Source organism: Tachyglossus aculeatus, chromosome 16, assembly GCF_015852505.1.
Source record: "Tachyglossus aculeatus isolate mTacAcu1 chromosome 16, mTacAcu1.pri, whole genome shotgun sequence".
NCBI lineage: Eukaryota > Metazoa > Chordata > Mammalia > Monotremata > Tachyglossidae > Tachyglossus > Tachyglossus aculeatus.
In genome coordinates this window covers 43,460,531-43,486,207 of record NC_052081.1, presented here as the reverse complement: position 1 = coordinate 43,486,207, position 25,677 = coordinate 43,460,531, and the positions used below count along the sequence as shown (strand labels likewise).

General features: G+C 53.2%; 2 protein-coding genes across 4 annotated transcripts in view; one reads left to right on the top strand and one right to left on the bottom strand.

Moving 5' to 3' along the window:
* The window catches only part of RIMS3 (regulating synaptic membrane exocytosis 3), a 45,186-nt gene extending 27,671 nt beyond the window's left edge, over nucleotides 1-17,515 (top strand). For all 3 annotated transcript variants that reach the window (XM_038758317.1, XM_038758319.1, XM_038758318.1), the window contains exons 3-7: nucleotides 6,450-6,591; nucleotides 7,045-7,157; nucleotides 10,632-10,733; nucleotides 11,136-11,275; nucleotides 11,886-17,515. In XM_038758317.1, coding sequence (XP_038614245.1) covers nucleotides 6,450-6,591; nucleotides 7,045-7,157; nucleotides 10,632-10,733; nucleotides 11,136-11,275; nucleotides 11,886-12,098 — 710 coding nt within the window. In that variant the 3' untranslated portion in view covers nucleotides 12,099-17,515. The remainder of the gene's footprint in view (nucleotides 1-6,449; nucleotides 6,592-7,044; nucleotides 7,158-10,631; nucleotides 10,734-11,135; nucleotides 11,276-11,885) is intronic.
* A 3,347-nt stretch (nucleotides 17,516-20,862) lies between these two features.
* Nucleotides 20,863-25,677, bottom strand: part of SMAP2 (small ArfGAP2) — a 38,603-nt gene continuing 33,788 nt past the window's right edge. The window contains exons 7-10 of the mRNA XM_038758307.1: nucleotides 24,028-24,137; nucleotides 23,158-23,323; nucleotides 21,969-22,291; nucleotides 20,863-21,456 (exon numbers count right to left, since the gene is read on the bottom strand). Of these exons, the coding sequence (XP_038614235.1) occupies nucleotides 21,331-21,456; nucleotides 21,969-22,291; nucleotides 23,158-23,323; nucleotides 24,028-24,137 (725 nt within the window). The 3' untranslated portion in view covers nucleotides 20,863-21,330. The remainder of the gene's footprint in view (nucleotides 21,457-21,968; nucleotides 22,292-23,157; nucleotides 23,324-24,027; nucleotides 24,138-25,677) is intronic.

The following is a 25,677-nucleotide window of genomic DNA, read 5'->3' as shown; positions in this document are numbered from 1 at the left end:
CCCAGGGAACCCCTCTTCTCCCTCCCCTGGGCCTCCACGAGGGTATGGATCTGAACAGTGTCCCCAGCCCCACTGCTCACAGCCCAGCTCCCTGGGGAGAGTGCAGTCCATCCTCCACTCTGTGGGCCATGAGAAATTCAAGGAAATTATATAAAAAAAAATGATTCCAAAACAGTACACTGAGTGCTGGGGTAGACACGAGATGATTAAATCAGTCATAGCCCCTGTTCTAGATGAGGCTCACAGTCTAAGTAGGAGGGAGGACAGATATTTAACCCCCCTTTTACAGATGAGGAGGCACAGGCACAGAGAAGTGAAGTGACTTGCCCAGGGTCCCACAGGGAAGGCCTGAGTTAGCCCAGGGTGCTCTGGCCCTCCCCTCCTGCTGATCCCCCTTGCTCAGGCTAAGAAGATTTCACCACTTTTTCTCAGAGCCTGTTTAAAGAACCGTTGGTCCAGGGTAGTGACCTGATCTCATCCCCAACGTCGGTGAGATGGGCAGCAGGGGATGCTTGTCCTCACCTGCCCATCCTGGGGACTCTGGGGATTGAAATCAGGGTGAGAAATAGATTCCCAACAACACAAACCCCCTACTCTTGGGGGAGATGGCTCCACCCTCCACTCTCCTCCCATCCCCATCCTCCCCTCTCTCAGCCTTCCATAGCTGGGCCCAGAAGTTGAAGGGGCCAAGGTGTTAGCCAGAAAAAGGAGTCAGTAACAATAATAATAGCTGTGGTAACCGTTAAGCGCTTACTACGGATCAGGCACTGTACTAAGCACTGAGGTGGATATAAGCAAATCCAGTTGGACAAAGTCCCTGTCCACATGGGGCTCTCTGTCTTAATCCCCATTTCACAGAGGAGGTCACTGAGGCACAGAGAGGTGAAGCGACTTGCCCAAGGTCACACCACAGACGAGTAGCCGAGCCAGAACTGGAACCCAGGTCCTTCTGATTTCCAGGCCCGTGTTCTATCCAACTAGGTAACACTGGTTCTCAGGTGGAGAAATGGGCTTGGATTTGTTTTCTCCTGGAGGGTATGCTGCGCCTGACAGAAGGTTGGAGGAAGCCGGGTCCCTGACTTGGAGGAGGTCACTGACCAACCACAGAGGGAAGAACAGGAGGGGTGGGCTTCAGCTGCATCAGTACAGAGCTGGGTGAGGCACAAGGAAGAGCTTCCTGACTGTGAGGGGGATTAGAGAAGCAGAGTGCCTCAGTGGAAAGAGCCCGGGCTTGGGAGTCAAATGTCGTGGGTTCTAATCCTGGCTCCGCCACTTGTCATCTGCGTGACTTTAGGCAAGTCACTTCACTTCTCTGGACCTCAGTTCCGTCATCTGTAAAATGGGGATGAAGACTGTGAGCCCCACGTGGGACAACCTTGATTACCTTGTATCACCCCCCGCCCCCCCCCCTCCCAGCGCTTAGAACAGAGCTTGGTACATAGTAAGCGCTCAACAAATACCATTATTATTATTATTATTATTAAAAACTGGAACTAGTACTAAGTGAAAGCATGGTGGAGTTCTCACTGGAACTGGAAAACTGGAAGGAGAGAACAGCCTCCCACGTGTCCTCGATAGGTTAGGTGTTTCCCGGCTTGGAGGCAGAGGGCTGGACCAGAGGATCTCTCATGATGTTTTCCAACCCTACAATTCCAGGACCCGTGATGGGTCTGGCTGCTGGCGACCTTATTTCTCAGTCTGGTCCAGATCTTGGAAACTGAGGCGCATCCAGCGGCCATCTCATCCAACCCCCTGACTCCCAGCTTCACGGAAAAAAACATTCCCGAGAGATGGGAGAGTGTCCTCTCTTCTGTGATGGAACAATCTAGGAAGCAGCTGCTGAGCCCCTCCCCCGAGGGGGCTGCATTGCAGTGGCCAAGTCGGAATGAGTGGGGAGGAGCTGGAGGGGAGTGCATGGAGGGAAAGGAGAGAAGCAGGGATGGGGGTCCCTGACGCCCCCCCCCCCCCCCCCCCCGAGTGTCAGTTGCTGGGTTGCTCTCTAGGAAGATATCCAGCCACAAACAGGTATTCCACTGTCAGCCCTCTCCCCCTGTCCTACCCACCCGAGGTGAGTTGGGGGCGGGGGCGAGGGGAGACAGAGGAACTCACAAAATTAAATCATAGCCAGGATCAAGGGGTCACTTGCCCTTGGCAGGTGAGAGAGAAACTGGGGTGTAAAGAGCGCACGCACACACACAGACACCCACACACCCCTCAGTTGTCTTCTCCCCCACCCTCTTGAGGGGGTCGTTCCTGGGGGCAGTCCCCTGGGAGCCCCTTTGTCGCTCGCCAGTCGCCTGCCCCAGCCCTCCATGCTTGCAGTCAATCATTCAACGATATTTATTGAGCACTTTCCATGGGCAGCACACTGTACTGTTTGGGAGAGTACAATAGAGTTAAGTGTCTGGAGCTCTCTGATCATCCCACTCTCCTTCTCACCCTCCAGCCGAGACTCAGGCCAGGCGCCCCCAGCCCCCGCCCCGGCCCCCTCCCCAAGAGCCCCCGGAAAGCCTGTGGAAAACCAGTCTTCTTCTTCCCCCGGGTTGGTTGCTTTTCCTTTTCCTTGCCTCGGCCCCCCACAGCAACAGCCAATGAGGTCCTTTCATCCTTTCTCCCACCCAAGCCCTCTCCCAATTCCCTGCCCGGCCTCGTGGGAATCCAGGAGTCCGAGCTGGCTTCTGGATCCCCCGCGAGGGAAGGAGACCCCCTCGACACACCCGGGCTCGCCTTCTCCCCCTCCTCCGACCCCCACCCACCGACACAGGGAGAGGTCCCCGGCTGGCTGACTGTAGGGGTCTCACCGCAATGCGGAGGTGGTTACCATGGCAACCCTCGCCCGGCAGGATGCTGCGTAGTTATGGAGTCGAGCAGGGACGGGTGGGAGGAGGGGGAGGAGGGAAAGGGGAAAAGTTGCCGCGCTCGGGGGCTGCTGGGTCACGGGGGGATGGTCCCCCTCACTGGGCCCTACTCGGGGAGCTGGTGAGAGCTGAGATGGCCTAGGATGTGGGTCACAGAGACAGCAAGGGTGCGAGACCCTCGGGGCCTTATTAGACTCTCCTTCCCTTCGAGAGACCTGAAGGGCCAGCGCCCTTCACATTAAACTGTTTTGGGGGGATTGCAGAGGGCGCTGGAAAGAGGAGGAGGCTGGGATAGGTCCCAGGATCCCAATAATAATAACAATAATAATAATAATATTTGTAAAGCTCTTACTATGTGCCACGTACTGAATTAAACATAAGAAGCTCACAATCTAACTAGGAGGGAGAACAGGTATCAATTAGAGAAGCAGCATGGCTCAGTGGAAAGAGCACGGGCTTTGGAGTCAGAGGTCGTGGGTTCAAATCCCTGCTCCGCCACTTGTCAGCTGTGTGACTCTGGGCAAGTCACTTAATTTCTCTGTGCCTCAGTTGCCTCATCTGTAAAATGGGGATTAAGATTGTGAGCCCCACATGGAATAACCTGATAACCTTGTATCCTCCCCAGCGCTTAGAACAGTGCTTTGCACATAGTAAGCACTTAATAAATGTCATTATTATTATTAATTAATTAAATCCCCATTTTGCCAATCGGGGAACTGAGGCACAGAAATGTTAAGCAACCTGCCCAGGGCCACACAGCAGGTAATTGGAGGAGTCAAGATTAGACTCTCAGGCCAGGGCTCTTTCCACTAGGCCACGCTGTTTCTGGGGTCGGGGTTGGGATCCTCTAGTTGTGCCTCCTCTCCCAGGCCTAGCGATGTGGGGGTGACCATCCCCTTTGACTTCAGCCCTTCTGGCGTATGTGTGTAGGTGTGGTCATGGGCATGGGGTCCCTTTTATGAACTGAGCAGGGAGATGGTAAATGAGGACCCCGCCCCTCCCTCTTATGCCCTGATTTCTGCCACTCTCCCCACCCGGCCTGTCCCCCCGCCCACTCTCTCCTTGCTGAGTCAGACCCCCACACCTGCTTCCCCTTCCAGCCCCGTTATGTAACTGGCCCACACATCGCATCACAACTCCTCACTATGTGCTTCCAGACTTCAAGCTCGCCCCCTCTTCCCCACCCCCAGCGCACCCACCCTCTGTTACCTAACCTTCCTCACCTCCCTCCACCAGACCCCAGATCGCGCTCTTCAGACCAGCCAAGTCAGCCTGCACACTCTACCCCTGCACAAGACTCTCCCACCAAACAAGCCCCCTGTCTCATCCTCCCCACTTCCTACCCATCGCATCGTCCGCCCTGCAGCCCTTCCTCATTGGCTTGAATCAGTCTAACCCTCCTGTGCTGCTAGTGTTCGTCTCTGGAAATGGGGAAGAGAGGGCAGTGCATGTATGTCTGTCCTGAGCTGTGAGTGTCTCCATCATGGCCTCTGCCCCTGAGCCAGGGCTTTGTGTCCACTTGCCTGGCTGTGAACGTCTGTCCGCTCTGCCAGTCTCCACCAGCAGACTGACATCACACTGAGGGAACAGGGAGTCAGTCACTCAATTGCATTTACTGAGCGTTTACTGTATGCAGAGCACTGTACTAAGCGCTTGAGAAGAGTACAGTGTAACTGAGTTGGTAAACAAGTTCCCTGCCCACAACAAATTTACAGTCTAGAGGGGGAAACAGACATTAATATAAATACATAAATTATGGATGTGTACCTGGAGCGTTTCCAATATTCTACCAGTGTTGGCTACGGGAGGGAGAGTCATACAGAGGTGGACCCATTCCATTCCTAGCTTGGGCAGTGGCTAGCAAGTGGAAGGCAATCGGCTACAAGTTAAAACTCCCCTGTGCTGGGCAGCAGCGACATGGGAGAGAGTCGCGGGTAGAGGTTTAAGTTTACTGCACGGAAGGAGGCAATGGTAAACCACTTCCATATTTTTACCAAGAAAACTATGGATACACAAGCAGAACAATTGCAGGTGGAAGTGGGGTACTCTGGGAGAGACATGTCCATGGCGTCACAATGGGTCGGAGACTACTCGACAGCATAAGACAATACATAAGTGCAGTGGGGAGAGGATGCTGTATTGGCAGGAGAGAAGGCCCCAGACATCCTACCCAGCAAGGGGAATATCACATTCTCCTTGGAAACTCCTGGGAAGAACTAGCCTTGCCCCCACCCCCGCATGTAACCCTCGTTGTGCAACGAATTGATGATGGGCATGCAGTCGGTGATTTCAGTATCAACATCCAATTGTCACACTTTAAAGCTTCAGAATGTTATGATATGTCTGTTACAGCAAGTTAACAGACATTAACCAGTAATCTCCCAAGCACTTAGTACAGAGCTCTGTACATAGTAGGTGCTCAGTAAATACAATTGATTGATTGAGCCCTAACCTGAGCCCTAATCCTTTCCCCAACTGTGACCCTTCCCATAGACCTGATCTCGGCCACTCTCTCCACCTCTAATAACCCTTTCCCTAAGTCCGTTCTTCAGAAAATGATTTTGTCATCACTTGAACTTGCAGTTGCTTGACCATCCAGTGTGACTTTAATGGCTTGGTTCAAGGTTGGCCAAGGCCTTGTCTGCACCTGCTCTAGATTGGAAGCTTCTGGTGGGCAGGTTTGGGGAATGTCTAACTTGTTCCGAACAATGCCACAAGCAGACAGGTGCTGGATATGGTGGTGATGGTGGGAGCCGAGAAGCCAGGAGTCCCAAGCTCCCAGTTGGAGGCCTCATAAATCCCCCTTTCTCCAGGATGGTGGGAAGGGGTTCATACTCTGTGGAAACCCAACTTACCCCAAAGTCAGGCAGAGAGAGAAGGGAGGTTGGTGTGGGTGGAGAGGGCCCTTGGAGCTAGGAGAACCAAGGGTGGCATAGGCCCGGGTGGCAGCCTCTGTTTACACCCTTTAGAGCCAGTCTAGACTTATTTTCCAGGTTGAGGTAAAGTGGGATCTGAAGGGACCTTACAAAGAAGCAAAGGCAGAGGCTGGGGAGATCTAGGAGAATATGTGATCAAAGTGAAGGGTGAAGGAAGGGTAAGCAATGGGGAGGGCATCAGGAGGAGGGTGGAGGGCAGCAGGGGAGCATCAGGAGGAGGGTGAAGGGCTGCAGGAAGGGCTCAGAGATAGACTCTCTCTACCTCAAATCTCAACAGCAGCATGGCCTGGTGGCAAGAGCAAGGGCTTGAGAGTCAGAGGATGTGGGTGCTAATTCCGGCTCTGCCACTTGTCTGCTGTGTGACATTGGGCAAGTCAATTAACTTCTCTGTGCCTCAGTTACCTCATCCATAAAATGGGGATTAAGACTGTGAGCCCCACGTGGGACAACTTGATTACCTAGTATCTATTCCAGTGCTTAGAACTGTGCTTGGCACTTAGAAAGCGCTTAACAAATGCCAAAACTATTATTATTATCTTCTCGGGGCTCCAGGTTCCTGGAGTTTGGCCTCCCCTCCTGAGGCAGGGGGCCAGGGGAGCCCCCTCCACACCTTGGGGAAGTTCTTCCTGCAGACTAACCTCCCTCTGCCCCGCAGACGGGGGCTCCAAGAAGCTGCGGAGCAACATCCGAAGGAGCACGGAGACGGGCATCGCGGTGGAGATGCGGAATCGGGTCACGCGCCAGGGCAGCCGGGAGTCCACGGACGGCAGCACCAACAGTAACAGCTCCGACGGCACGTGAGTCTCCGCCCCCTCCCCAAATCCAGGATCCGGTTTTCCGGGGGAGCTCACTCAGCGTGGGGTCGGGTGACCCCCTATCCGGAATGCCAGGAGGACAATTCAGGGGAGGGGTAAAGTCCTTCCTGGAGCCCCGAGGATGAACGTCAGAGGGGTGGGGGGTGTTGAAATTTAAACATCCGTGGTCCGAGGGCTTATTGCTCTCCCATCCTGTCCATCTGACTGAAAAGCCGCCCCCCGATTCCTCCTCCGGGGACCCAAGGGACCCCCCACATGCCTCGGCCCCATGCAGGCCTCACCTCACTCCAGCCTTCCCCTCCGGCCCAGAGGGACGGACTGACCCACCCCGCTGGGTAGACCGACGGCAAGACTGAGGGCCCGGACGAGGCTGGGGCTTATGGTGGGGCTGATGAACGAGGAGCCCGGTCCCTCACCCTGTCTTCCCCTCCACAGGTTCATCTTCCCCACGCCCCGGCTGGGGGCCGAGAGCCAGTTCAGCGATTTTCTGGATGGGCTGGGGCCGGCCCAGATCGTGGGGCGACAGACTCTGGCCACACCGCCCATGGGTGAGTCTCCCGGGGGACCGCGGACACTTCACCTTACCCCGCACCCCCCTCCCCGCTGCCCTCCCAAGCCCGGGCATCACCAGCTACAGCCGGAGAAGCACCAAGGCCTAGTGGCAAGAGCCCAGGTTTAGGAGTCAGAGGATGTGGGTTCTAATCCCGCTCCGCCACTTGTCTGCTGGGTGACCTTGGGAAAGTCACTTAACTTCTCTGTGCCTCAGTTACCTCATCTGTAAAATGGGGCATAGTAATAATTATCATTATTATTATTATTATGGTACTTGTTAAGCACTTAACTATGTGCCAGGTACTGTACTAAGATTGTGAGCCCCATGTGGGACAACCTCATTGCCTAGTATCTACCCCAGCGCCTAGAACAGTGCTTGACACATAGTAAGTGCAGCAGCATGGCTCAGTGGAAAGAGCACGGGCTTTGGAATCAGAGGTCATGGGTTCGAATCCCGACTCCGCCACATGTCTGCTGTGTGACCTTGGGAAAGTCACTTAACTTCTCTGAGCCTCAGTTACCTCATCTGTAAAATGGGGATGGTGACTGTGAGCCCCACGTGGGACAATCTGATCACCTTGTCTCCCCCCCAGGACTTAGAACAGTGCTTTGCACATAGTAAGTGCTTAACAAATGCCATCATCATCATTATTATTATTATCAAGCGCTTAACAAATGCCATCATTATCATCAAGTGCTTAACAAATGCCATTATTATTACTGAGTATTAAAGGCCTCCTCACACACAGCAATTCATCCAACATCCTCACCCTCAGCCTAGACAGACAAGGGGCTCTCCTCTCCTGAAAGATCTCCAGGGGCCAGAGATCCACAATCTCCCAGCCTCTACAATCAGGAAGTTCTTCTGGGCATCTAGGCTCCTTCCCTCTTCCTGCAGTTGAAGGCGCACCTCTCTTTGCCTACGGGCCTCTCCTGCTTCCAAAGACTGACCCCCAGGAAGGTGGTCCACGCCCCCTAGGACACCCTTCCCACCCTTTGGATGCCCGGGAATGGGGCGGGGCGGGGACATTCCCACCCCAGCGTTGGTTTAGGGGCAAGTCCCACCGCAGAGAGGCCGGTGCTGGAGGGGGTGGGCAGCCGAATATCGGGTTGATATTCGCCGTTGTCCGTGCGGTCTGGATGTCACCAGCCCCGGGTCACAATGTGCGTCAGACAGCGCGGGTCCCAACCCGGGACTGGCCTTTTCCCTTCCCTCGCACAATTATCCCGGGAAAAACCAGTCCTGTCCTCAGTCTTGCCAGCAGTGCCCTCTGCAGTCGCAAGCTGAGCGTGACGGGAGATCGCGGCGGGGGCACAATAGGGCAGTTGTGTTCTTTGCCTTTTTTAAAACGGTATTTGTTAACTGCTTACTATGGGTTATGCTAGGCGCCGGAGTAGATAGAAGCTAATCAGGTTGGACACATCCATGTCCCGCATGGAGCTCACAGTCTTAATCCCCATTTTACAGATGAGGTAACTGAGGCACAGAGAAGTTAAGTGATTTCCCAAGGTCACACAGCTGACATGTGGTGAAACTGGGGTTAGAACGCAGGTCCTTCTGACTCCCAGTCCCATGCTCTATCCACTAGGCCATTCTATGTCATTGATGAATGTGCTAAGCACTGTTCTAAGCGCTGGGGTAGATACAAGATTATCAGGGTGTCCCACGTGGGGCTCACAGTCTTAATCCCCATTTTACAGATGAGATAACTGAGGCACAGAGAAGTGAAGTGACTTGCCCAAAGTCACACAGCTGACAAGTGGCGGAGTCAGGATTAGAACCCACGACCTCTGACTTCCAAGCCTGTGCTCTTTCCATTGAGCCACTGAATCTTTGTCTGTGTCTGTCCCCCAACCCCCAACACACACCTCAGTGGTTTGTGGACCAGTTTTATTTCTAGAACCTCTTGGTCCTGGGGTGCCTGCAGCTCTCATCATCATCATCATCATCATCATCGATAATAATAATAATAATAATTGTTAAGCACTTTCTATGTGCCAAGCACTCTACTAAGAACTGGGGTAGATACAAGGTATTCAGGTAAGACACAGCCCCTGTCCTACCTGCAGCTCACAGTCTACGGAGAAAGGAGGACAGGTATTGAGTCCCCATTTTACAGATGAGGAAACTGAGGCCCAGAAAAGTTAAGTGGTTTATCCAAGGTCTCTTAGCAGTCAAGAGGCAGAGCCAGGATTAGAACACAGCCCTCTGATTTCTCTAAACTCGGAACTTGAGGAGCAGTGTGGTCTAATGGAAAGAGCTTGGGACTGGGAGTTGAGGACCTGGGTTCTAATTCTGGCTCTTCCAGTTGCCTACTGGGTGACCCTGGGCAGGTCACTTCACTTACCTGTATTTCAGTTTTCTCATCTGTAAAATGGGGATTCAGTCCCTATTCTCCCTTCTATTAAGACTGTGAGCCCCATGTGGGACAGGGACTGTGTCCGACCTGATTCACTTATATCTACCCCAGGGCTTGAAACAGTGTTTGACATATAGTAAAGGGTTAACAAATATAATAATGATGATAATAATAACAATAATACAGCTGTGGGGACTGAGGTTAGGTGACAGGATGCAATTCCTGGTTAGGAGGCCTTGGAGGTGCTGGAATGGGAGCTGGGCATCTCCTGGTCTGACTCTCTTGGTTGGCAACACCCCCCTCCCCAACTCACCCACACACTCTCAACTCAAGAAGTAGGAGGAAGAGGAAGGGATTGACCTGGTAAAGTTCCTTTTCATCCCAGAACTCTCCATGGTGGTCCATGCCACCGTGCCTGTTTTCTAACATGGATCACAGAACCCAGACCAGGGCTGTACACTCCAAAGACTTGCAGGCTGACTGGGATGTGGGCTGGGCGGGGGCAAGAGCAGCGGGGGCTTTGCCCAAGAGAAATTAGTTGTCCAGTGTCCTCCCCTGACCCTGATGCTTGACTTTGATTCTATAACCCAACCTTGCAAATAGTCATCTATCCTACTCGCCCAAGGTATGCCCATTGAGGATTACAGATCTCAGTCCTTTGACTCCCCAGATGCTTCCTGTAACAGGGGCTAGCTGATGAAGAATGGGTGCAGGCTGGTAACTGTATCCTTACCTACAAGCCTACCCTAGCTCCCAGCCCTGCAGGCTGATCAGCAAACATCCATATGCAGGGCAGTCCCTGGGAGGAACCTGGGACAGGAGAGGCAGTAGTGTTGACCACCTCCCTTCCTTCTTGGACCCTTCCCCAACCCAGTGGCCTGACCCTCCCATTTTAGGTTGGCAAGAGGAGGAGGGATCAGGTAGGTCACAGGGACTCAGGTGTTAGACTATCCTGGCCCACATGGAGGGGATCCAATTTGCCCTTCCCTAGGGTGGACCTGACCAATGGGCTGAAGGTGGTGGGGCCCCTCTCAGGAGTGGGTGGAGGGAGTGGGGAGAGGCTGGTGAGAAGGGGACTGCAGACTAGCCATGATGCCCTCTGACCTACAGGGGACGTCCAGATTGGCATGATGGACCGGAACGGACAGCTGGAGGTAGAGGTGATCCAGGCCCGAGGACTCACCCCCAAGTTAGGATCCAAGTCCATCCCCGGTGAGTGGGGGTTGTGAGGGTCTCAGGCTGGGGTGATCGGGCGGGGAGGGAGGGCTGGCGCTGGGGAGGGAGATGCCACCCAGATTTCTGGCCCAGGGGAGATCTGCTTCCAGTGTGGCCCAGAATCTCTCCATCTCTTTAGCCCACACATTTCCTTCTACTGAACTTTAGAAGGTCACGTAAGGTCCACTAGAACCTGGCCGACAGTTCTCAATCTTCTCTCTGCGAGCCCATGGGCTGGCTAGCAGGGATCCCAGGTTCCTCTGCAGCCGAGTAGCCTGCATCAGATTATGCTTCTAATTTTCCTTCTCCCTCCGCCCGGCCCCCCAGCTTCTGCCGGTCCTAGCCCCCTTGCACTTTCTCCTTCCCTTCACCCTCTGGGATTCTTCCCCCTGCCCACAGCCACCTACATCAAGGCTTACCTGTTGGAAAATGGGGTCTGCTTAGCCAAGAAGAAGACCAAGGTAATCAAGAAGACATGTGACCCACTGTACCAACAGGCACTGCTGTTTGAGGAGGGGCCTCAGGGTAAAGTTCTGCAGGTGAGTAGCCCTGGATTCCAGGAAAGGTGGGACATCGTGGCCTACTCTTAAAGGGAAGATGGGATGTGGCCATCTCCAAAGGGGGATGTGACTGACTCTTAAGGGGAAGGTGGGACGTGCCCAATTCTTCCGGAGAAGGTTGGTGACGAGACATGGATCTCTGAGACGAAATTTTGGATTCCTGGCTGACCCCTGTCCCCCAGTCAGCCTTTCTTTTGAGTTCTTAGGATGATTTGTAAGTACTTACTATGTGCCAAGCACTGTGCTAAGTACTGGGGTGGAAATGAGATAATCTGCAGGAGTCCTGGTTGTTAGGGAGGATGGGCAGAGTGTCGTAGTGGAAGGAACATGGGGCTGGGCATCAGAATGCAGGCCTCTAATCCTAGGTCTGTCACTGCCCTGCTCTGTGACCTCATACAAATCTCTTAACCTCTCTGGGCCTTAATTTCCTCATCTGTGAAACGAAGGGAATAGTGCCTGCCTCCCCCCTATTTCACAGGGATGTTGTGAATTTGGAAAAATTAAAAGCACCGTATAAGAAGCAAGGTATTATTATTCCCAATGCAGTCAACCCTTCGCTGACCAATTATTCCCTCCACCTCCCCAACAGTTGATTGTCTGGGGTGATTATGGCCGTATGGACCACAAATGCTTCATGGGAATGGCCCAGATCGTCCTGGAAGAGCTGGATTTGAGCAACATGGTGACAGGCTGGTACAAACTCTTCCCCACCTCCTCCCTGGCAGACTCCACCATCGGCCCTCTCACGCGCCGGCTGTCTCAGTCCTCTCTCGAGAGCTCCACAAGTCCTTCCTGTCCTTAAGGATCCCGGAAAGGAGAAGCTGGAGAGGGGAGGGGGAGTGGGGGGACCGGCTGAACCAGATCCCCTCTCCCCACCTGTCCCCTTTTCTGGAACAGCCGGACACCCCCACCCCAAATCCCTACTAGCCCAGAAGGCAAGAAGACTCCTCTGTGTGCTGTGTGTGTACAGGGTGTGTGTGCGTGTGCTGTGTGAAGGTGCGAGTGTGTGAATGGCACGTATGTATGCGTGTGAGGGATGACCCACTGTCCTTCCCATGCAAAACCAAGTCTAATTCCCACGACTGTCACCGCGCCTCATCCTGCCACGTGGGAAAGAAACCAAAATTGGAATTTCACCAGGGGACAAGGACTCCCGATTCCTGGGAATACTGCAGGTCGGTTCTGACTGATACCATCGCAAGTAGCATGTGCCTGTTTATTTCGTCTTTCACGGCCTTTCTGTTGGTTTTGTTCCTTCCAGGAAAGCGTGGAACAAGACTCTCTGATTCTACTGGGCACTAATTAATTATTTTTTTTTAATTTTTAAGGAATGTAGCATCCAACATAGCCTGCCTCGCTCTCTTTGAACTCTTGCTGCGCTCTTTGTCCAGAGGCTTGCCCCTGGCCGACTGGACCAACCCGACCCCCCAACCGCTTGGAGCCCAGTAGGATTTCCTGGTCCCTATTTTGCAGCATCGGCGACTAATTTTGTTGACTGCATCAGTAGCATTGAGCCTGTGCACCAAGCAGCCCCGCTGAAGCCGGAGGCAGGGGCCGCTCCCCTGGACTGTCGAAGGGCATTCCCTAGCCCCTAACCCCCTCTCCAGCCCTCACCAAGCCCTCCTCCCCTTTGAACTCAGAGTCAAAAGGCCGGGACCCCTGGAACAAGAGATTAAGGTGCTAAACTCCAGGGAAGGCAATCTCCCTATTTCCCCCCCATCCCTATTCAGGAATTCCTGTTCCCCAGTCTTTTCCCAAGTCCCTGTGGCCTGTGTGATCAGGGAAACCAAGACCCTTTTTTCTTCCCTCTCCGTCCAGCCAGCTCACGGCTGGGGAAGTTTCTGTAGCAGTCGCTACGGAGCGACAATGGGCCGGAAGGTATTTCCTGACTGTTTATGTCGATTTTGCTTTTGTTAGGAAATCTGCCGGCCTCATGACTCCAAAGGAGACCCGAGTTCCTGTAGCAAACCTGAGTTCGGGATATTTGACTGGAAGGGCCTAGGGTAGTGGGGGCCAGCAGGGGAGAGACCCCTTAGAAATCAATTCCTTCTGTTCGGCTTGCTGAGAGGAATCAGATTGGGAGAGCTCCAGACTAGGGCATGGATGGGTTGGGGCACAGGGAAGGAAGCTGGCATAGGGACTGGGGGTGGGATCTTGGATCTCCAAACCCTATTGGTTTGGTTTAAGCTTTCTTCTTTTTAAAAGAGAATGAGAGCACAGGAGGTTGCGCTGCTCCTCACTGGTCCCTGGAGGGAAGGGGGATGAGAAGCTGGGAAGGGTGGTTGGAAAGGGGGCACTAGAGGCCAGAAAGGGAGATGGGTGGCCAGGAAGGCCTCAATCCAGGGGTGTGTGTCAACATTTCTTCAATGGAGTTCCCCTGTTTAAGGCTCCTGGATCCATGCTGCAAGGAAAACCTAATCCGTGTGTTCAGTGTCTAGCAAATCCCTGGCTTTGGGATTTCTGCTTTCCTCGACACACCCACGACCAAAGAGCTCAGGGTCTCTGGGCGGTGGACTCTCCTTCCCGGGATGGGATCTGTCCCTCTGGGGGTCACTCACTGTCCAGAGCAATACAGGCCGCTCCCCTCCTCAGTCCTGACTCCCGTAAACAGGATCAACCAGTAAGCCCAAATTCTGCCTGTCCCGCGAGGGTAGGGAAGTGGGTGTTTGACAGCATCCACTATGGAGCACCACCTGATACCAGTGCCCTGGGCTGGGTTTTGGAAATCCGCCTTGTTCCTCCCCTTTTAAAAGCACCTTGAGGGGGATGGGGTGGAGCTGCAGGAAGAGGCAGCAGGGATCCAGTCCAGCCTGCGTGCCCCAGTGTGAAGCCACCAATGATGCCGGGAGAAGGGGCAAGGCCCTGGGGCAGGTGGACTTTTCTGGTCAACTCACCCCAGTCCTCCCCTCCTCTTGACATATCAGCCCCCAGCCGGTTCTGGGTTTCCCCCAGCCACCTGGCTGGACCTCTCTCACTGGCCCTGTCCCACGGCCCCTGCAGGCTGGACATCTTATCCAGGGGCCCCGAGGCCTCTGCCTGAATTGGGCCCCTGAGTTGGCTCACTGGCCACCGGTGTGGGTGAGGCCCATGGAAGCAACCCTGCAAGGGGTGGAAACAACCTGCCCTGGGGAGGGAAGGCTGCAGGGCTGAGTCTGCTTAGATAACACATTGGCCAAGGTCCAAAGGGACTAGCGGGGGCCCAGGTCCTCGTGGCCGGACACTGACCACTTAATGCCCTTGGGCTTTCAAAGCCCAGACCTGGGGCTGGACCCAATCCCGCCCCAAAAAGGTAAGAAATGGGAAAGCAGGTTTTACTTTACAGCCAGTTCTTGCATATCCAAACAAGTGCAGAGAGACACGGATTATCCAAAACAACTCATGGTAAGGAACTCGCTTTTAACCTCCTGGAGGAAGCCACTCCAGGACCCAGGGAATCGAGGGAAGGGGGAATATAGCCTTGGGTCAGGGCAGGTTCCCATCTGGAGAGACTTTAGCAATCCACTGTGGATAAACCATGAAGGGGATAAATAACCCGTGGATAATCAAACTGACTGCAGCTCAAAAACCACTTTTAATCCTTTGCACAATGTGACTTTATGTGTATGTTTTGGTGTGTGTTTCATCCTGAGTGAGTGAGGGTGTGTGTGTGTTTGTGTGTGTGTGAGCGTGGTATATATACTGTACATAACATAGGTGTTCGTAGGGCACTGCTAAGTACCTTTGTATTGTCAGTGTGGGTGGTGGAACATTTTGTAGCCAGGAACAATCAGAGAGGTCTTCTTTATGCCAATACGGGCTATAGAAGCTGCACTGGACATTCTGTTTGACTTAAAATCTGCCTTCTTATTCATTTCCCCCACCCCCACTCCACCTCTGTTGACTCAGAAATAGGACAGTTGTCACACCTGCCATTTCATTCCCTACCAGTGACCTTGTGGCCTCCCCCACTGACTTGAGGAGTTCTCTTGCTCCCCACTCTGGGATTTGGCCGGCTCCCCTGCCTGATGGACCGGAGTGGACCTCCAGGATGGGGGTGGTCTATTGGCAGGACTGGAGCCAAGATGGGATATGTCGGATCTGGCTTTCTTTTCCAGCTGGCAGGTGGCCAGTGTTTGGGACCCAGAGATGGGACCCAGGCAGCCAGGGCTGGGCTGGTGCGGGGGGGTGATTCCAAGTGGCCTTTGATGGAGTTGGGGTCGAAATCACTTCGTGATTCAAGGGGATCTGGGTTCTCCCTTCTTCCCAGGAGGACACCTGAGGAGTATCAGTCACAGCTGGTTTCCATCAGGGCTGGAGGAGGATGGGGGCAAGGGGCCTCTAGTTAGAGTCTCCCACCCACTCCTCTTTGGGTGGGCTGCTGGAAAGGTATCCGGCACCGGAAGGGGTAAAGTGTGTGTTGCGGGGGGGGCGGTGTCGGGTGTTGGAGCTTTGTAGCTCCTGAGGTGCCGAAGCAAGAGAGGAGGGAGGTGGAGATGATTTTGGTTTGGGGGCTCTGGAAGTTGTGGTGGGGCAGGTGGGTCCTCCCCATTGCGAGCCCAGGACAAGGTTGGCCCCTGGGTCGAGGTAACAGGGGAGCAGCTCACCCTGGGGGGCGCAGGCCCTTCCTCCCTCTCTCCTCCCCCCCGAGTCAGGAGGAAGTCTCCTGAGACCAAGTCTGGACAATCTGGGAAGATATGGCCAGCCGAGCTTGCCCAGCCTCGACTGACTGACCATTAAACAAGGAGTCCAGGGACAGGACCAGGCAGGCCACCGCCAGGAGCTTCCTTGCCCAGAGGCAGGGGGCTGGACCACATGACCTCTCGAGGCCCCTTTCATCTCTGCGATATCTGACGCCCGTCTTTCACGGCTGGCTGGTGGAAGAGCAGAACTGTACACCTCCCCTTCCCTGTGGATTCTTCCTGACTTATTTCCTGAGAAATGACATGTAGCACAACCTCATCGGAAAGCCTCACTGGGAGAGAAGCACCCCCTCGCCCCGAAACCTGCTCCCGCCACCCTGACCCTCGCCCACATCATGAATGGTGGTCGTTCTCCCCGCCGGGACCCCCGGCATCCCGATACCTCACACTTTTCTAAGCAAAGAGAGGGCCCTCCCCTCCCTTGGGCAGGTCACGTCTGTCTGATGCCGTTTTCCATTCTCCCGTGAGTGTCTGATCTTGTAGCAGGCTGGGGGTGCCTGCCTGCACATCTGCCCGGATGTGGACTCTGAGAATCCTGCTGCTGCTGCTGCTGCTGCTGTGACTTTGGATCCTGTTTAGCCCAGGGTGAGAGTGGCTTTAGAAGCCCTGGGAGAGAGCGTGAGTGAGAGAGAGGGAGAGAGACACCAAAGCAAAGCTAATTTGGGCTTCTCCTAGGTGGCTGTTGCAGGGGGCCTGTGGAGGAGGGAGGTGCCAGGATGCCATCTCACCTGCCTCCCGCTGCCCCTTCCGTGATCAGCTTCCGCATTCACCTGGCACACAGAAGATCTCATTTAAAATGCTGCTGCCTGCATCAGCGACTTCCTTAGTTCAGGACCAGGGTGGGTATTCTGGTGTCTGGCTCCTCGTTGCTGACTCTTCCCCTCTTCTTTCCGTTTGCATTTCGTGCAGGTGAAGAGACAATGAATGAAGCAAAAAAACCCATATTTATATATATTTATATATATATACGTATACATATATAAATATAAATAAATCTACTGTAAAGGGCAAAGGAAACTGTTTGGGGGGGACACGTTTGCGTTATGATTGTGTCCCCTCGTTTCCCCTCTCTGCCCCTATAGGGTGGGTGGGGGAAGAGGGGTCTTTAAAGGGGACTGGATATAAACTGGAAATCCCAGGATTTGCTGAGGGAAGGGTGGATTAGGATCTCAAAGAAATGTCTGCGATGCCAAAGAGAGCAACGTGTTTTTCTCTGGCAAAAGGCTGCTTCGGCCGAACCGTCCAAAATGCCTCTCGAACGTGAGCACTTTGATGTTGGTGGCCTTGTTTCCTTAAAGGGCTCAATCTTTTCATGTAGTGAAGGTAAAATAAGCCACGCCCATCACACACCCCTCCTCTCAATACCCTGTTCCCACCCCTCATCCAAATGCCAACCCTGTGGCTTATGGACGCTGTTCCGTCAGTGACACCCCAGAGAAGAATCTGGGAGTTCAGAATTGCTGGATTTATTAAAATCACATCTCCTCCAAGAGGCCTTCCCTGACTAAGCTCTCATTTTCCCGATTCCTTCTTCCTTCTGCGTCACACTTGCACTTGGATTTGTACCCTTTATTTGCCCACCCCTAGCCCCACAGCACTTATATCCACAACCATAATTTATTTTAATGTCTGTCTCCCCCAGTAGACTGTAAGCTTGTTGTGGGTAGGGAACATGTCTACCAACTCATACTCTCCCAAATGCTTAGTACAGTGCTCTGCACGCAGAAAGCCCTCAATCATTGATTGACTGAAGAATCTTTTCCTCAGGACCTTAAATCTTTGGTAAAGGGGTCCTGGGGGTTACACAAGGATTTGGGTTTTCAATAAACCCATCACCATTGTTTAGAAGCTTTTGTACTAGAAAATGCTACCGAGATTTTAGGGGGGATCTTGGCTTTTGTGAGGGGTTCCAGGCCTTTTTCCTGAAGGATTGGAACAGCAGATTTTCACAAGAGATTGGAAAAAATCCAACTGTGGAGCGGCACTAGAAACAGAGCGAGAAGTGAAGTGGAATTTGGTGTTTTGGGCCCTAAATTTGCACAGGGCCCCTTAGCTCACTAGCAATCTAGCCATCTGCACATCCTCTCCCATCCATCAAATGTTGGAATTTATTGAGTACTTACTCTATTCAGAGCATTCATTCATTCATTCATTCAATCATATTTATTGAGCGCTTACTGTGTGCAGAGCACTGTACTAAGCACTTGGGAGAGTGCGATAGAGTTAGTCAACACGATCCCTGCTCTCAAGGAGTTTACAATCTCCATTTTCTTCAGTTTAGAACTGCATTCACACACCAGCATTGAGGCAGGTGTTGCATCCGTTGAGAATATCAAAAAGCTCAGCTGAATCCGACAGCACTGAACCAATGTTTTACTAATGTTTTACCCTGCCTCCAAAATGCCAGGAAAAATAAGTCACCCAACAAAGATACTTACAGTATGTTGGTATTTGTTAAGCGCTTACAGCGTGTTAAATGGTGAGGCGGATATTGGCTTGTCAGACTGGACTCATTCACATCTAAATTCTCAAAGTACTAGCCTTTTCCCACCCTTCAGTCCCGTGAGGGCTGACCTGGTGGAAATCTCCAATAGTCCATTTAAAATTCAAGAGTTTGATGCCTATTTTATTCTCCCGCCCCCTTCCAACTGCACCATCCTCAAAAAGCATCAGTGTAAAATAAAATGTCCCTTTTCAAACTCAGGGCAGAGTGTTCTCATAAACGTCTTGCTTCCAGCGGGCGTTAAGTAGCTGAACATTGTTTCGCTTTTAGTCATCAGATGATTTCATTTCCAAATCCTTCAAAAAGTGCAGTGTGGTTCATTTTCAAAACCTAAAAAGACTCCTTACACAAACTCCAGAAAACAATAAAACTCCACAGAAGAGGCTTATCTTATTTTTTTTTCCAATCCTGAAGCATCATGCAAAGAGGAGGGATGTCTGATGGGCACTAACAGTGTACCACTAAGAGAAAAAGCAAAAGGCATTTTCTACTTGTGCTCTGTAATGTTTTCTATGTCTGTGTTATTTCCTAATGTAAAACTCTCGTATTTTTGTGGTTTACATGCAGCAGGTCTGAAGGCCGGGACGGGCGCATGCTATTTTGTACACTATTTCTTGCCCATTTTCCCCAAGGAGAAAATGGTCTGTTCACGTTCTTCATACGGCTTGTACTCTGCATGTACAGTATTTGGGCAGCAAGTAAAGACGATTAAAGCGAGTTTGAAAACCACCGGGGAGGTTATTTCCTTTGTGCCCGTTTATGGTGTCGTGGTGGGACTATAGGATCCTTCCCTCCTCCCCAAGGTTGGGTAGTGGGGACCATTGTCCCCGGTCTACCCCTAGGCCTTGCCCACCCCTCCCTATTTTGGGAACACCACCCTTTCTGCACAGCAAAACCCCCCAGTTCTTCTTGGTGGATTCCTGAAAACTCAACCCCCCAGAGGACGGGTTTATTCGATTACCCTTAGGCCCAGGGCACGAATCTTTCCAGGATGAGGGCACGTGCAAAGGAGCCAAGATGTCTGGCCCCTAACGCCAACCCAGCCGGGGCTGGCTAACACACCAAGGGATACCAGGGGTCTCTGGGAAAGAGCCAAGAGATGCCGCTCTGCCTGAAGACCTGGTGAAGTTTCTGCCCCTCAGGGGCAGGGCCCGGGCCCGGCTCCAGCCAGGTTCAGGAAGCCACGGCCCGCTGGAGGTGGTGATGAGAGGCTGGCAGCTCACTCTGTCTAGGCCATGCCCCAAGGGAAGGCTGCTGCCCTTTGATTTCGGCAGGACAGCTTCGGGGGCAGGCACTCATGGCAGACACTTTTTCATATGGCTTTGGAACTGACTATGGCGCATCCTCCTCCCCTGCTTAGATCCCCGAGTGCAGGAAGCAAAGTGCTTCTTGTAGAAGGAAACCCTCCATCCCGAATGTCTCTTCCTGGTCACCTCTCATGAGGTTGTGCAGGTGAGGAGCCCTGTGTGACCCAGGGGGAAGTGCAGAGGGAAGACCCTGGAAGTCAGGAACAACAGTTGGAGCGTGAGAACAGTTACCTGCCATCCATACGGTACTGCTCCCCCCACCTACAGAACGAGGACGAAGATCACCCCGTTTCTCACTGCAATATTTTATTAAGGAATTTACATATACACAGGATAAAGTCAACCGCAAACATCTTTTTGTTCACGCCGAAGAGACCTTTAAGCAGATTCTTTTTTTTTTTTTTTAAACATTTTCTAATGAGGTGGTTGGTGACAGACAGGAAAATGGTCCCGCCCCTCTGTCTAGTCACTGAGCAAATGAGAAGAGGGGATGGGGTGATATAGGAACCAACCAGAAGTGAGGTGTGGGGAGGAAGGGGAAGTGGGGGAGGAAGGGATTTGAGAGAAAGGGTCTGAGTTAAGATGTCAGATAGCAAATATTTAAAACTGTAAGAAAAAAAAAAAACTTGCCACAAGGGCTTGGCTTGTGGATAAATTAGTTCCTCTCAGTTGGTTAATCTAAAAAAGTGGTCTCTTTTTAAAAAACCACCACCACTGATTGGATGGGAAAATAAAAAATGGTAAGCCACTCTGAAGTGCAAGTTTCACATTCGACATGGTGGGTATGTCCCCCTGTTCCCCGCCCCCCGCATCCCAGCATCCCTTCTCTAGGGGGAGGGGCCCTCCAAATGACTTTGGTTCCAATGAAGGTTGACTGAAGCAGCAATGCAGGGCCCCAGCCCTGAAAACCCCAAAATACTGGGGGTAGGGAGGGGCAGGGGAGGAGAGGGAAAAGAGGTTTCTTCACCTTGGGAGGAGCTGGGTTCTAATCCAGGCCAGTGCTGGCTTTCCCCCTGTGCCAAACTTGTGAGTTATTTGCTTGCTTTTAAACCCTTTCTTTGCTACCCCACCCCCCCACCCAAAGCTTAAGAATGACCAAATGGACTCTCCAAATCCCTCCCCCAGAGCCCCGATACAAACCCCAAAAGGGCCCACTCAGGATCCTCTGAGAGATTAATGTGCCCATGGGAAAGTACCCCACAGTGTGTGCCAGTCTACTGTGCTGGAGGTGACCACAGTCCGCTCCTGCAGGCACGGCCAGGGGAGTCCTGGTGGCTGAGGCTTGGTTTCAAGCATGGACGGCAAAGGGCAACAGACAGGTCTCAGATATGGGAGGGCCGGGAATGGGGGGGAGGAGTGCGGCTACACGGAACAGAGTTGAGGGAGCCGCCCCAAACCCTGTGTGTCTCAGAGCATTTTTCAAACAAAATAAAGGAGGAGGGTGAGGACATGTGGGAACAGGGAGGAAAGGAGAGGGAAGAGAAAAAAAAAAGGGCGGTGGGGGTCGGAGGGGTCGGGGGGAAAGAGAAATACAGGCTTTCACTTTTATTTCCACATCTGAGTGCTCAGTGTCTGATTGGCTCCCTGGCCACTTCCGCCACCCATAGACTGTCCATAGCTCATCATCCCGTTGGTGCCGTAGAAGTTCATACCTGCCATCTGCTGTGTCATCTGTGGAGGGAAAGGAGTAAGGAGACTTTAGAGAGCAGCTAATGCAGAGACTGGCAGGGAGCGGGGAGCTCTTGAGGGGAAGAGTCTACTCCCTTAGGGAGACCACGCCATCGACTGGTGGCTTATTACCAACTGGCAGTTTATTACCAGGGACCTTTCCGCTGAGCCTCCACCCCCAATCCCACCTGTAGATGGAGAGATGCCTCTGAGCTTGCCAGGCTCTACCCAGAACCAAGACCCTCTCTGCGCAGGAAGTGCAGGGGTCAGATATCCGGGTGACTGGTCTTTGGAAACTCCCAGCAGGTCAGAGACCGGGGGAACCTGTCTTCCCACATGGGGACTTGTAACCTTCCTGCTCCAGCTCCCGACAAATCACAAGCCCCGGGATTCACCTGGCTCGGCCTAGAGACCAGTCATCGGCGGGAGAAATGAGTACGTTCATCTCTCTCCAGAAGCCAGGTCCGGCTGCTATCAGAGGGGAAGGGGTCAGGGGGTGGCGGACCTTGACTTACCTGAGCAATGTTCCACTGGAGCTGCTGTGCTGGCTGGACGCCGTACAAGGGCTGGGGCACACCCGCCGTCATGCCGGCCACATACCCAGCCTGCTGGGCCGCCAGCATCCCGCTGGGGACGCCCATCACTGCCGTCTGCAGGCCGCCCATGTAGCCGGCCGGGATGGCCATTGGGGCCACCATCCCAGGGGCTCCCGCCTGGGCCATCACACCCACCGGGGGGGGCATCATGCCCCCAATCATGTTGCCAGGGGGAGTGACCCCTGGGTAGCTGGGGTAGGCAGCTGCAGGATAAGCAATTTGTGCCGGAGCCATGAACATAGCTGCCAAAGAAGCACACGAAGGTCATCATGCCTTGGGGAGGGAGAGGAAGCCAAGGTTCCTCTTGTGAGAGAGGATGGAGGAAAATTGTGTGTTTCATATACTTGAACCCAGCCCCTTCCCCTGGCGGATCGTTCTCCCAACTGGCCGAGAGCCCACCTTCTGGTGTCGCTGAAGGAGCCACGGGGGTCTCAGGCCCATTCAATGCCATACAGGGAGAAAAGGGGAGAGGTTGGGGTGGGCCCGGGGTGGCATCACCACCACTGGGAGAATTAGTTGTGCTAGAATTAGCTGTGCTAGTCACTCTAGACTGTAAGCTTGTTGTGGGCAGGGAATGTGTCTGTCATACTGTTATACTGTACTCTCCCAAGCACTTAATACAGTGGTCTGCCCATGGTAAGCTCTCAATAAATATGATTAACTGACTGGCTTGTGCTTCTCCCCAAAGTGTGTTCGTAAGAACTGCCCCATGATGCCTGATAGGTAGGAAGGGGCACGTCTTAGAGACGATGAAACAGAGGCCCAGTAAGTACAGGTCAAGTAATTTGCCTCAGGTGGGACAGGCAGCCAGTGGGCGAGCCAGGACTGGGACTCTCAGATCCATGCTCTTTTCCCCCATATCACAAAGGTCTGTGGGTTCCGGGGGTCACCGGCAGCCACAGCCGGGTCACCTTAGGAAGGGGATGGGTGACAGAAACCAAATGGAGCCTCGTGGCTCTGTCCCTAGACGGGTTCACTTTGCTCCTCAAGGAAGTGACCTGACACAGCTCACTGGACAGGGCCCCAGTCTGTCAGGTCCCCACATTTCCTTTTTTCAAACCCTCCCACTAGTGACCCAATCTTCCCACCCCACCCCCAAGAAACACACCTGGAGCAGGTAACTGAGTAGTCTGGGACCCGTACAAGGACAAGATGGAGTCTTTGGAGAGCTGCTTCTTGCCGGATTCTTCTGCTTTACTCCTGGGGTCAGGAAACAGGTTCAGATTCTCAGGGACGGATCCGGAGCTTCCTGCGGTTGGCATGGACCCTACCACCTGGGTAGGGGAAGGGAGAGAGATGGGGATGTGATTAGAGAGGCCCCCAGGAGGGGACTCTACACCGACCCTGTTTGCCTTCCTACCGGTCAAAGGAAGACTGCCAAGCTCAAGGGGAAGACTTCGCGATAAACATTCAGATTTTTGCCGAGAGCAAACTCCAGACCATCTGCTCCACTTCGATTGTGAGCCCTGTGTGGGACGGGGACTGTACCCAAACTGATTATCTTGAATCTATCCAAGGGCTTTGTACAGTGCTTGGCACATAGTACATGCTCAAATACCACAATTATAGTGGACTCTTGGACCTTTCCCTCCTACCGGCAGTTTCCCCTACCCCCGCCACCTCAAAACAGTTCTGGGCACCCCACCCCCACCCCTCCCAACTTGGGCTGCAGCCTTGCAAGTCCAGAGGGAAGGACTGTGCCTGGGACAGGCTGCATGTCTGGGCCTGGAATTGATGGCTGCCCCTCAGCACTGTGGGAAGGAGGTAGCTTGGAAGTCAGAAAGGTCCATGGTAGTTCCCGAGAGAACTGATCAAGGGCCTGTGGCTCGGGGCCTCCAACCACCTGGGCGAGACATCAGGAAGGACCCTGCCAGTCAAGATAAGAGCCAGAAGGCCTCCACGTCAGCAGGGCAACCGGGGGGAGGAAGGAGGCCTTGACTCTCGAGTGGCGTCGGTCAAGGAGACCCGTGTGCCTCACCTTCCTGGAATCCGGCAGTGAGGTTGACGGTGCGGAGGCAAAGAGATCTAAATCCTTCTCTAGGGTGTTGCAGGTCTTGCTGTTTGTGGCAGTGCTGGCAACGGGGGCATCTGATGGGAGAGGAGGAAAAGGTGGTTAAAAGCAAGGCTTAGTGGGAAGAGCCCGGGCCTGGGGGTCAGACGACCTGGGTTCTAATCCTGGTTCTGCCACTTACCTGCTTTGGGACCTTGGGGAAGTCACTTCACTTCTTAGGGTCTCAGTTACCTGATCTGTAAAAGGGGGATTCAATCCTCGTTCTCCTTCTCCCTGAGACCGTGAGCCCCACATGGATCAGGGCCTGGGTCCGATCTGCTAATATTGTACCAACTCCTGTCCTTAGCACACAGGAAGCACTTAGTAATACTAGTGATGGTATTGTTATCATTATTAAGAGCCACCTGTGAGCAGTACCAGCCTGTTGAGCAAAATTGCTTGTTCTCCCTAGGAGTGGGAAGGGTTGTCAGTTTCCCTCTCCCCCAGGAAGGTGGAATGAACGGCTGGATTAAGAATCCTTTAATCCCAAGGAAAACCTGGCTCAAGAGGACTCACGCTCCTTGACTCAGGCATAAAGAGCCTTAATATCTGTTCCTCTATCCACAATACCCTACTGATCTTTTGTTTTTGTCTTTATGCTGTCCTCCTATTTAGTTTTCTCTCTATACCTGTAGCCAGAGACCTTGCTCTGCTTTTTATTTTCAGGTGGACAGAGACTATTTAATTCTCACCCGTGTTTTCTTTTCCAACACACAGTACAGTGCTCTCCACATGGTAAGCGCTTAATAAATGCTACTACTCCCACCGCTATTTTCCCCCCATCCATGACTGTCCCGGTTCACATTCCCTATGGGCTCTCTCTTGCCTCTTTTTTTTTTTCCCTTATGGTATTTGGTAAGCGCTTACCACGTGGCAGGCACTTTACTAAGCACCGGGGTAGAGACAACCTAATCAGAATGGGCACAGTCCACGTCCCATATAGAGCTCCCAGTCTTAATCTCCATTATTCAAATGAGGTACATGAGGCACAAAGAAGGGAAGTGACTTGTTCGAGGTCACCCAGCAGACAAGTGATGGAGCCGGGATTAGAACCGTGGTCCTTCTGACTCCCGGGGCTGTGCTCTAGCCACTTGGCCCTGCTGCTTCTGCACTGCTTCTGCTGGGCACTCCCCTCCCATGGAGACCCTCAGAGAGAGGAAGGAGCCCTGCTGCTTAGTGCTGTGCAGAGTGTGGGGCACCCTGAAGACTAGGGTGAACTGGAAAGCTGCCCTCCGGCTGCATATTTATAGCATTTACCTCCTGAGATAACTGAGGCCTTGGAAGCCCCAACGGTGAGTGTGAACATGGACGGCATTTGAACGTGGCCAAAGGCTGCCCCTACCAGGGAGAACCCTACCCAGCATCACCGCTCAGCTTTGGGATGGGCTCCGGGCACATGGCCTCCGCTTCTCCCTGTCCTGAGGGATGGGGTCTGTGTGAGGGGTGCTCCCGTGCGAGCGGCTTAAAAGATCCTATCAATACTTGAAAACAAGCAGAGGCTCTGACTGCCACTGGGAACCAGACAAACAGGGGGCAGCTTTGAAGTCGGAGGGGGCAACTCTGACAGTTGCATTTGAC